The sequence below is a fragment of the Vulpes vulpes genome, chromosome 1 (assembly GCF_048418805.1).
Source record: "Vulpes vulpes isolate BD-2025 chromosome 1, VulVul3, whole genome shotgun sequence".
NCBI lineage: Eukaryota > Metazoa > Chordata > Mammalia > Carnivora > Canidae > Vulpes > Vulpes vulpes.
Window position 1 is genome coordinate 193,055,358 of NC_132780.1, and position 12,701 is coordinate 193,068,058.

Sequence of the window (12,701 nt, forward strand, 5' to 3'; positions counted from 1 at the left end):
TAAGAGAGGGTGGGAAATAAATAATAAGGAACCAGAGAAAGAGTGTCTAGGGGTCTCTAAGACCACTCCAAGGTTTCCATGCCTTGTTTGGAGGAACTCCTAGACTCAACCCACAGTCGAACTCATGATTTATTACAGCAAAAGAATACAAAGCAAAACAAGCAAAGGGAAAAAGCTGCAAGAGATGAAGTCTGCAGGAAATTGGATGCAAGTTTCCCAGAATCCTCTACCAGTGGAGTCACACAGGATGTGACTGATTCCTCCAAGAATTAACACATACTATAACATATGAAATGCTGTCTACTGGGGAATTTATTGGAAACTCAGAGCTCAGTTTTTCAGAGGGGTTGGTCTCCCCCTATCTAGCATATGCCAAAATTCCAGACTCCCAGAAAGTAGGTATTCAAAATAAACCACACTGTTTGCAGAAACAGTTTGGGTACAGTGAGCTTCACTTATCAGTTAGATAATGGTAGAGACACTCCTAAAATCCAAGTTCCTAGATGGCAGCCATGGGCCAACCTTATAAGCAGGTTTTTCTTTTCTTTTTTAAAAAGGATTTACTTACTTAAGGGGGTAGGGGCAAAGGGAGAGGGAGGGAGAGAATTTCAAACAGGCTCTCCCCTGAGCACAGAGCCTGATGCAGGGCTCCATCCCATGATCCTGAGATCATGACCTGAGCCAAAATCAAGTCAGATGCTTACTTGGCTGAGCCATCAGGTGCCCTATAAGCTGGCTTTTCTAAGGACAGCAAGCTTTTTCTGCATAGGAATATATTGAAAATATTCTTAATTTTGATTAAAAAACAAATCTCACTTTCAGATTTTTTTTAGCAAATAGTATGAAATAGAGCAGAGTCATATGCACTAAGAGGTTCATCATAATACATAATATTGCTAAAATTCATTACAAAAAAGAAAACAGGGTAAGTATCTAAAAAATTGTGCAATGGTTCCGTAAATTATAGTATAGTAGTAGGGAGAAATATTAAGTAGCTATTAAAATTAAATTTTGAAGACTTTTAATGACAAATCCTAGGGAACAAACCAGGGTAAAAACATATAGAATAGTAACTCTAAAATGGGAAAGATACAGAATGAAATCTAGAAGGAAATACACTGAGGAGTAATCATGATTCATTTCTGGGGAATGATTTATGTAAAATAATTTTTATTTTCTTCTTGACCTTTTTCTGTGCTTTCAATTTTTATTTAATGAACATGCAGTTTTCTTCTAATTAGAAACAAAGTATAAGATAACTATGTTAAAAAGATTATTTTAGATATAAAGGTCTGTGGATTCAAAGCCAATTTTACTAAAACATAAAATATTTATTGGGTATAGTGAGTAACAGGCAGAACCTTACTGGGGAACTCTTAGAATGGTAAACAACCATTACATTTAATATGCAATTTTTCAGGACGCCTGAGTGGCTGGGATTGAGTGTTTGCCTTCTGCTCACAGCTTGGTCCCAGGGGCCAGGATCAAGTCCTGAATCAAGTCCTGCATCGGGTTCCCCACAGGGAGCCTGCTTCTCCCTCTGCCTGTCTCTGTCTCTCTCGGTGTCTCTCATGTATGAAATCTTTAAAAAATATATGCAATTTTTCTATTTAATATGCTTTTTTTTCCAATTAGCTAACTAACAACAACAAAACAGGTAGTGGGAGGGGAGATATTATGAATGCTAAAGAAAGCACATGGCTAATTTTTATTATAAGGGAAAAATGGCTCACAGACTAGCAAACACAAAAATAAAAATGTTGTTTTTCAATGGCTAGAACAAGGGATGAATTTCCGAAATCACTTCGAATGTTTACATGATCACAATTTACCTATTATCTGTCGAGTGTTACCGACAGAAGTCACAAAATTTTCATCGTTTAGAGGAGGATTAGGTAATTACTCTACAAACTTATGGAGAAGGTGATTTTGAACCTGTTCAGTTGTAATTCCCCTCGTTTGCTTTTAATGCATCTCCCCTGGTCACATAGATACGACTCCACAAAAAGCTATTTTTGTACTACCCAGGTTCTCCATCACTGCTTTAAGTAGCCATATAGAAAACAGACTGCTATTGTATCTCTTCTCCCTAGGGAGATGAAATGGTTTGCAGCTGATTTTAAATCACAAAGCAATTCTTTTGTGTACTGAATTGGCCCAAGGCTACGGAGGTTGTGCCACTCGCTTCCCACATGACCTCCACTTGTGGCTGCTACCCAGTCATGCCAGAACATGAAAACCTTGAAGGCGCTCCATGTGGGGCGGTGCTCTCTGCCTCTGAAGTGATTCCTGGGCCAAGTCAGAAAACCCAAATTCTGAACTGCCATTGCAATGGCAAGCACACTTAAGAGGAGGGGGAAAATAAAGAGCGCCAGGATTTTTCTGGTTAGGAAGGGAAATGTGGTTAACCTAAATTGGACCTAGGGCACAAATGGAGACATCAAGAAGCACCCCCACAGCTTCAGTTCAACTATGCATTTTGCTTCCGTTATAAAAAGAAAAAAAGGAAAAAAAAAACCCCAACAAAAACCCAAAACAGCTCTTTATATGGTTTGGCTATATTCAGGAATGTAATTGCTTAAAGAAGGTCTCTAGTGCTTTCAAGGGCTGTGTTAGAGGAGATGGTAGGGAAAGAGGGCAGACCAACAAAGCATCGCTACAGATTCTTTTGAGTAAAACTAGCTAATCAAAGTCAGCAATTAGTGCTTACTAAGTGGCAGTGCACAGATCAACAGTCTTTCAAAGACTTTTGTTGCTTCCTCTTTTCTCTTTCCCAGGAAGAAACAGATTATGTGGACTTGGACTCAAAAAACCTGGGTTCAGGTCATGTCACTGGGAAACATGCATCCCCAAATAGTTTCCAGACACTGTGCTTTCCTGCTATTTGTCATCCCTGAATTTCAGGCTTTTCCTCTATAAAATGGGCATACCAACCAATGTCCCCCCTTTCATGGTGATTGTATAGAAAGAAAATATTAGCACGCTGTAAAGTACTCTCGGAGTGTTTATTATTGTTGTTGCCATTAGGTTGCCTGACACATAGGAAGTACTTAACAAATGTTCACGAAATTATTACCGAATTAGATTAGTTATGGTGGACAAATGGTAGGAGCGGGTAAATCAAGAACCCTAAAACCAGTAATAACACTTTTGCCTAAGGGCAGCCCCAGTGGTGCAGTGGTTTGGCGCCGCCTGCAGCCTGGGGTGTGATCCTGGGGTCTGGGGATCGAGTCCCACATCGGGCTCCCTGCATGGAGCCTGCTTCTCCCTCTGCCTGTGTCTCTGCCTCTTTCTCTCTGTGTCTATGAATAAATAAATAAAATCTAAAAAAAAACCACTTTCGCCTAAAAATTAAAGTACTTAACTGTAAAATATTAATATCTTACATGGAACTAAGTTGAACACCTAGAACTATCCCAGGGGAAAACAATGGCTCAACCACCAGAAGAGGTCACTATAATCATCAAAAATGGTGGGATCTCAGGTACGGCAGAGGATGCTAACGAATTGGGTTTCATTAAGGTAGAGAGGCAGAAAATGAGAAGAGTCTGAGCTCTGGAGTTCAAATCTCAACTAATAAGTTGTATGACTGTGGGCAAATTATTTAATCTTTTCTAAACCTCAGTTTTCCCATATATAAAATGGGGAAGCAGTAGTGTCTGCTAGCAGACTTCTGTGAAGATTAAATGAAGAAACATAGATGAGTTGCTTGGCAGTGTTATGTGCTCATCTATCATCATCTTTATCATACTATATATGAGGCAACTTTTTATGAGTGGAGCTACATTAGGAATCCTCCATTTTACCATTTGCTATTAACCCTCCGCTATGGTATAGTGAAGTATGTTAGGTTTTTGAAAAATGCAGCAAACGGGGGTCCCACTGTGGTCATATATCCTTGCCAGGTCTCCACATACCACTATGCTGCTTAGGCGAAGCTAGATATGCCTACTGGGAACTGTGGTTCCTTGAACCAAATGTTAGCAGACGTTCAAGGTACAATTGCTCATATTTTACTTACCACTCTTTGAACCATCCAGAGTCCCTGGGTTATACTTTCAAATTTTCTATCCAAGTTGCTCATGCCCTATGTTTCATTTCCAGGAAAATTTGTCTTTCTTTTTTCAAGTGGAAATGTCAAAAAGCCTAAGATGTGCATACGTGCGTATTTTCTCTAATTTGCAGTGAATCAAATCTTGCTAATACAGATGCTAAGAAAGTTAGAATAATGAAACACTAAGACAGGAATACTGTATAACAGTATATACCATGTTAAATGATGGTGGTGGTCAATGAGGCAATTGCTTCACATTCAATATCTTACTGAAATGAAGTAACTGCATTTTAAAGAAATAAAACCTAACCCATAAGATGTCCTGTTAAATGAGTCAAAAAACCTTAATTCTAGGTCCATATAATTAATCCAAATGATCCAACTGCACAACCATCCTACTTCTTATCACAGAGAGGTTAATAATTGTAGTAAATTCTGGATCTTGTAAAAGACCTTCCTCCCTCAGGCCCCCAAAAGTGGTCTTATTCAGATCATGTCCACTCTTCTGGGACATGGAAAGCCCCTTCCTCGGGGGAAAGGCTGGGCCCAGCCACCTCAGCACGAGCTGTTTCTCCAGCCTGCCTGCCTGGTGACGGTGCTACCTGCCAGCCAGCAGCATCCTGGTGTCTACCGGGCTGCGGCAGATTGAACAGACTGTGAATCCAGCCAGAGGATAAGAGGTTGTTTTAATTGGCTAAATCTGCTATGTACTAAGCGTATGGCCATGAATTTGTAGCCAAAACACTAATCTAAAAAAAATGTCATGTACAATTTAAACACAAAACAAGAATGACATTTTCGCTCGTCAATTCTAGTTTTGCCACGAGGGTTTTTAACTTAACATTTTATAATGAATACCAAATCCTTACCTTTGCTGAAGTAGAATTTTCATGGTATACTCCTTGGACCAAGTCCATAAGAGCGCTTGCTAAAAGTTCCACAACCTAAAAAACAATAAAAAAGAATCAAGAGAAATAATTATAAAATTTTGCCCACATTTTTACCTCAGAATGCCTCAGAAAGCTTGGTAGCAAGGCAGTATGTGTGTTTGATAGAAAAAATAGGGCTATATACAAAGATCCTGGCAAATGGCATTGCTCACCTGGATATTAGAGCTGTGATCCAATTTTTTTCAGGCATAATTCAAGAAAAAAATCTTATAAGCATAGCATTGAACTAATATACATGAAAATCCAGTAACAGCCATTTTGAACATAAGCTTAAATTTTAGATATCTAATGAAATCTTTAACTCGATTTATTTTCTGTATGTTTATTTCTGTCAGGTGGATAATTTTTCAATATCTCCATTCTGGGAGTCATTACAATGCTAATTTTCATACTTAATACAGAAAGAAAAGCAAAAGCAAAAGAATGGTTAACCTTTCAAATGTGTTCATTCTGTTGTACTTAAAATGCACTGTGGATATGTTTGGTGTAGGGCCCCTGGGTCAAATGTACCATAAACACTAAAAATTTTTATAGAACTGCAATATTGAAATCATATTCATCAAACCTGTATTATTTCCAAGACTCAGGCTATTAACAAAAAAAAAAAAAAAAAAAAGAAGAAGCAAATTCAAAAGCTCTGAACTTGTTCCAGAATGTAAAACAAGCAGAAAACAGTCTCTTTGGAGCTACTGCACAATTTACAGTTGTTTGCATAAAACATCTTAATTCAGGAGAATAAAATAGTGGTATTACTCTAATGTTCAATGCAGCCATTTCAAACGGAATTCCTCAAAGCAGCCCCAACCACTTCTCACAAAGTCTTAATATCTTGTATATTTAGCTTCCTATATTATGCAGTTCCCGTATCTGATTCCCACTCTCTGCTTCCTAAAATTTAGCTCAGTTCTGATTGAATTAAAGGATTTTGTTTCAGCTTTTATCATTCTTGTAATTGAAGACATTATTAAGCCAAAGGATACAGACCCAAACAAGAAGGTACTTTAATCTCAGGTACCTTACATTTAATAAACATTTTCTTAGAGGCAGATTATATTAATTTGTGGAAAGACTTGCTTTAAAATTTTAATACATGGGCATTTATCTCCAAATTTATATTTACATTCATACTATGTAACACAGACAAGGCTGCTGATATGGAAATTTTGCTGATTAAAGGCATATTTTTTTTTCTAGCTCTGCAGATGGGTTAATTTGTAAGACCTATACAAAGTCTTTTTTTTTTTTTTTTTAATCACATTGCCCTTTAGGTAACCAAATACTTAAGAAATATTGTAGCAATATGAGCTGCAGAGGAACTAGAAGGACAATGATCCTACAGTGTTACCAGATGTGTTGAGTTATTTAAGTGGGGAGAAAAGAAAATGAATGGATTTTTCCCCCTGAAGGTATCAGATAAGCCCTATTCCCAAATCCAGAAGGATAGAGTATCGCCAATAGGTCTATGAAAGATTGTAACTAAATGCAAAGCATCAGATTGGATTACAGTTTATACAAGCAACATCCCAAGATCCCCCTGATGGCTGGACACGTAATACAGATCAATCACTCACTAAGAAATGTTATGGTTTTGAAACAGTTTGAGCTCTGAGACCAGTACTGGTGAAGCGAAGAGGGATTTCAAAGAGAAAGTCCAACATTCAACATCAAAATGATGGCACGAACTTTTAACAATGGCTCTGGATAACTAGATTATGCCTTTACTTCCCCGAAATTTCAAACCAGAGAGAAGCAACAGAAACATTTTATTCTCTCACTCTTTTTCTCTTTTATGTAATTAGCAAATATAGGCAGACCTACACTTACAAGTTTATAATTTATAAATGACCCATACTTCCAATTAAGCCACTCACTCAAACAGGATACACCCTCGTACTCAGTGATGACCACTGAGGAAAAAACTTTGGACTTCTTTGGGTTAACAAATCAAGGATGGTAAGAGATTATGAAAAGCAGGAATAGCCTAAGGGAGTTAAGTGTTTCCCAGGCAAGGGTGACTGACTCAGTGCACACATAAGCCTCTTTCCATTGCCTGAAATGTTTCCTTTACTTTTATTTTTTTAAAAAAGATTTTATTTATTTGACAGAAAGAGAGAGAGAGAGAGCACAAGCAGGGGGAGCAGGAGAGGGAAAAGCAGATTCCCCATTGAGCAGGGAGCCTGATGATGCGGGGCTGGATCCCAAAACCCTAGGATCATGACCTGAGCTGAGGGCAGAGCTTAACAAACTGAGCCACCCAGGTGCCCCTTTACTTTTAAAATTATACCAAAGGGGATCCCTGGGTGGCGCAGCAGTTTGGTGCCTGCCTTTGGCCCAGGGCGCGATCCTGGAGACCCGGGATCGAATCCCACGTCAGGCTCCCGGTGCATGGAGCCTGCTTCTCCCTCTGCCTATGTCTCTGCCTCTCTCTCTCTCTCTCTCTCTCTGTATGACTACATAAATAAATAATAAAAAATAATTTAAAAAAAAATAAAAATAAAAATAAAATTATACCAAAGACAGATGTGTTTAAGTCTCATCTTCCTTTAAAATTGTTATATTTCTAGAAAGACCACAGGACTAGCAACAACACATACTTTAACAAGGCCATTTAATGATCTGAACCTTCTTTTTTCCAATATATGGCTTACCAACACAGGCATTCACCTGTTTAGACATCTATTATACTTAAATATAAGAAAGCACCTGTGTAATACTTTTCTCCCTTAGATTCTTGTGAAATGACTTGTTCCAGCAGTGCCAAATGGTAGCAAGGATAGTGTCCGCCAGGGAATCCAGAAGCCTAATTGCCAGATGTCCTGGGACTAAGAGCCTAAGCCCTCCACTTCTTGGCGCTCTAGACAACACTCAAGGACTTCTGTTCCTTAGGCCTAGGGGGGATGGGGCGCAAGCGAACACTTTCTACAACAAAAAGAAGACAGACTTAAAAGAGCATCGAGGTTAGCCACTCTTGGAAGGTCAACAAATTAGAGGGCTGTAATGAAAGAAAGTAGAGCATTAAGAGGCAGAGGATCTAGATTCTATTTCAAGGCCTACTACTAATTTCATCGGGAGGTCTGGGGCAAACCGATGCATTTCTCAGAGTTTGGGGTTTTCTCAAATATAAAATGAGGGAAGTTGCAAAACACAACTCTTGAGGGTCCCTTCCAAATCTGATTCTGAGCTTCTAGAAATGCAAATCTTAGGATTTATAATTAGGCATGTAAATTTGAAAACTGTTGTTGTTGTTGTTGTTTTGGTAAACTTTGATGAGTTATCTTTGCTCAATTATTTTTATCTGTTTTCTTCACATGTACCTTTCTCTCTGTCTGACCTCTGATGACTTTCTTTGTGAAAGTGTTTGCACCCAGTCCTCCTTGGTTCCAACACCTAGAATCATAATGAAACAATTTCCATTTTCTGAACCAGTTCCATTTTTTAAACGACTGTAACTGGTAGCCCACCCCACCAGCTGACAAAAATGTCATCTGTGGGGCAATTAAAGGTCAACATTGCTGAGTTCTGGGTCTTGAATGGCTCTAATGCTTGGGAAGAATCATACTACCAGATTCAGAATGATGCCAGGTTTAAGTGCAAACTTGAGTCAAACAAATAATGGCTCTACTTCGTTGCATGGCTTCCTCTCTACTGAGGACACATGCAGAACACATAGAAGAGGATCTGTCACCATTAATGTTACAAAGTTTACTTTAGCTGTCTAGAGAATAATCAAACAGGAGATAAGTTTCTTTATTTCTGCATTTCTGGGAGGTGCAAGAATGGGAGAATTCCTTACCTGCATGTGCCATACAAAAACGCTTTTCTCCCCCCTGGGCCTCTCATAGTGTCCCATGCCAGAGCAAACTGTAGCCCTGAACCATTGCCTGGCCTCTGTGCCGTAGACTGCAGGCACTGAAGCGGGTCGCACAGTGGAAAACAAAAAACAAAAAAAAAAACAGAAAAAAAAAACCACACTTTTCTCTCTGATTTGTCCTAAACCTGACTGTAGAGCAAAGCCATATGTATTCCCCAATCTTCTAACACCCTAGATTTCAGTGAGCCTGAAGTGGTAACTGCTCAGACTGTCAATGTTATGGGCTGGCTCCTTGGGCCACCTTGTATGAAATAAATTTATTATAATTATTCTTTTTTTTAAATTTTTATTTATTTATGATAGTCACAGAGAGAGAGAGAGAGAGAGAGAGAGAGAGAGAGGCAGAGACATAGGCAGAGGGAGAAGCAGGCTCCATGCACCGGGAGCCCGACGTGGGATTCGATTCCGGGTCTCCAGGATCGCGCCCTGGGCCAAAGGCAGGCGCCAAACCACTATGCCACCCAGGGATCCCATAATTATTCTTTTTATTGAGGTATACTTGATGGATTGAATTTTTTTTTAAAAGATTTTTTTTTTAAATTTATTCGTAGAGACACAGAGAGAGAGAGAGAGGCAGAGACACAGGCTGAGGGAGAAGCAGGCTCCATGCAGGGAGCCCGACGTGGGACTCGATCCTGGGTCTCCAGGATCACACCCCAGGCTGCAGGCAGTGCTAAACCGCTGCGCCACCAGGGCTGCCCGATGGATTGAATTTTTAAAGATAAGTTTTATTTTTAAAAGATTTTATTTATTTAATCATGAGAGACACAGGCAGAGGGAGAAGCAGGCTCCATGCAAGGAGCCTGATGTAGGACTCAATCCCAGGTCCCCAGGATCATGCTCTGGGCTGAAGGTGGTGCTAAACTGCTGAGCCACCCAGGATACCCTAGATTGAATTTCTTAAATGGTTAATTTGAGGACAAATTTCATCAGTCTCAGGGGAATATGTAATTGCTTCATTCTTTATCTTTTGGAAAGGGTAACTACAACTCAAAGATTCTTCTTAACTGAAATGCAAAAGTGATGCATACACACTCACAAAAGGTGTTGTGGTGATTATGGCCCTAAGCTGTACTAAAATTCTTATCATAAAGAATAGGAATTGGGAGTAGGGGTGGTAAGAGAACAGCAATGACCAAAAAACATCCTCACACTGCTATATAAAGATACAATATCTTAAGAACAATAAAAAAGCTGGTTACAAACAGAACAGTACAATAGAAATTTTTAAAACAAAACGAGGTCAATCTATGTGTTTATATATGCTGAGAAAAATGTCTGAAAGGACAACAAAACAGTAATAATGATAATGTGTAAGTGGTAAGCTCTTTGATGATTTTTAATTAAAAAATGTTCTTTTTCAACTTTCCTGAACTGCTTAAATTTATAATTGCTACACTTATCATGGCTTAAATTTACAATGTATTACATTTTCTCCCTTCTTTTATTGTACTGCTTTTCTGATCAGGGAAAACAACCACCTGGGGTACCTGGGTGGCTCAGTTGGTTAGGTGTCTGCCTTCAGCTCAGGTCACAATCTCAGGGTCCTGGGATTGAGCCCCACATCGGGCTCTCTGCTCAGTGGGGGGCCTGCTTCTCCCTCTCCTTGCCACTCCCCCTGCTTGTGCTCTCTCTGTGTCAAATAAATAAATAAAATCTATAAACAAACAAACAAACAACAAAACCTATTTCTGTGGGCTGGGGTGGGGTGCTGGGGAGAACATCCTGCTTTTCATCTTGGAGAGCCTTCCTAAGCTGTCTCCACAAATGGATTTCTGGAATATATCGATCAATCATTAGTCCTTGGATTAGCAAAAATAAAACCAGTAAGTGGTGGTTAAGCATTCAGTGGAGACAAGTTGTGCCTCTCTCAATAAATGTGATCCAGGAGTACTGTCAGTTAGCATTTGACAGATGGAATAGTATAGACTGAGTTGTAGATGGTTAACTACTAAACCAGACCACTTGATAGGAGCAAAGGATCACCTAGCCCAAATTATAAGTAAATTCAACTATAGCTTTAGAACAATGTTAACCAGAAAGTAACGTGGCTCAAGAAAAGCTCAAGCCAGCATTAACTTATCTGAGTTGACATGGTAAGGTAGTATGGTTGGATCCTAACTCACTCTAAAAAGGTTGCTATGTACTTAAACTTGTTTAGTATATAGAAACTGTGGAGGCTATTACAGATTTATAATCATCTTCTAAAAACTTGCGCTGGAAAGGTTATTTTAATGACAGTTTTTACTACAGTGTGGAATGACAAGACAATGTGTGATCCATCACTCTATTTAGGAGGCAAATGAACACACAGCCCCTCAGCCTTTACTACTCTTAACAGCTGCTAGCAAAGGAAACAGTCATGTGTGTGCATGCATCTGCAGTGCTGATGGCATTAATTACACACAAATTTATTGCACCCCTTCCCCCACCTCCAAGAAGAAACAGCAATGCAGGAAACAGTAGCAAAGGTAAAACGCCCTTGGGGAAGAATTAATCTCATGTATATTTTGGGAGGAACAAAAGATAGGTTAAGAGTAAATATGTCCTTTCCAAAGAGCTTTGATATTTGAAGGGATGTTGTCAAGATTTTAAGGCACAAAAAACTGTATTGTCAGTAATTATTATTGTAAAAATGTCTTAGGAAAAATACTTCCATAGATAAAGGATGCGATAGCTTGCTAATAGTAACCAGGGCCATTAGCTACACTCTTTAGTTCCTCTTCACACAAACGATGCACAAAGTATTTGAGAGATGCATTTAAAGATGCAAAGATTTACTTACATTACCAAGGTGAGGTAGAGGAACTTGTTAAGGAGTAGCGCTCTCCCATAGAGACCAATAAGAACATCTAACATTTGTAAAGCACTTTATCATTTACAAACTGGGTTTAAGCAAACTATTTTGTTCCAGGTGGATTGAATCCCCAGTGCTCAGCCAGAGCTTTCAGGCTGGCAGCCTCAGTGGAGAAGCGACCTCTGAAGAACACAGGGAGCAGCGCAGTGGCCAAATAAGGGGGTAAATCTACTCACCCACCACCTGGGCACAGACAACCCAGATGAGTCCTAATCTGCATGCTGATTAATATAAATGAGTAGCTTTAATAAAGCCATTGATGAAGTCTATGAAAGAATGGTTCTCTCCACTCCTTCCTATGAGACAAGGACCAGGTTTAATGAAGACAATGATGAAAGGTCTGTTGTAATAAACACACCACTAACTCACAGGAGTTCTGGAGGAAGCTTCTAAACTAGGCTTTTTGAAGAGAGCCTTTTCAATGCTGCCAAATGTGTAAGACCGTGCTTATTTGTGGGAGGGATAGCAATCTGTTCTAGTGGAGCTGGAAGTTCTTTCTGGCTAAGGGGGAAGAGCAGAGAGAGAAATGGCACAACCAGTAGGACAGGTGCAGCAAAAACTAAGCAAATTGATAATCTTAATTTTTAATTTAGAACAGCTGATACATTGGTTTATCGCCTCTAACTACTGGTAACATTTGTCAAAAAGGGCTCCGGAAATTCAGTGAACTAAAGAAAAGTTTAAAAATCAAGACTGGTAAACCTCAAAAGAAATGGGCCACAAGTTTAAGAAAATGGCTTGAGGGGCACCCGAGTGGCTCAGTGGGTTAAGTGCCTACCTTTGGCTCAGGTCATGATCCCAGGGTCCTGGGATCCAGCACTGGACCCGGCTCCCTGCTCCGCAGGGAGTCTGCTTCTCCCTCTGCCCCTCTCCCTCTACCTGTGCTCTGTCTTTTGCTTTCTCTGTCTCAAAACAAATAAATAAAACCTTAAAAAAAAAAAAAAAGAAAATGGCTTGAATAGGAGGTGA

The 12,701-nt window shown here is 39.5% G+C and overlaps 1 protein-coding gene and 1 non-coding gene across 2 annotated transcripts in view; one reads left to right on the forward strand and one right to left on the reverse strand.

Moving 5' to 3' along the window:
- Nucleotides 1-12,701, reverse strand: part of PDSS2 (decaprenyl diphosphate synthase subunit 2) — a 253,935-nt gene that overhangs the window by 71,676 nt on the left and 169,558 nt on the right. Inside the window, exon 4 of the mRNA XM_026005773.2 lies at nt 4,924-4,998. Within this exon, the coding sequence (XP_025861558.1) occupies nt 4,924-4,998 (75 nt within the window). The remainder of the gene's footprint in view (nt 1-4,923; nt 4,999-12,701) is intronic.
- On the forward strand, nt 8,800-8,933 carry LOC112925217 (small nucleolar RNA SNORA42/SNORA80 family). The gene has a single exon (XR_003236042.2). It is a non-coding gene; the product is annotated as a small nucleolar RNA SNORA42/SNORA80 family (small nucleolar RNA).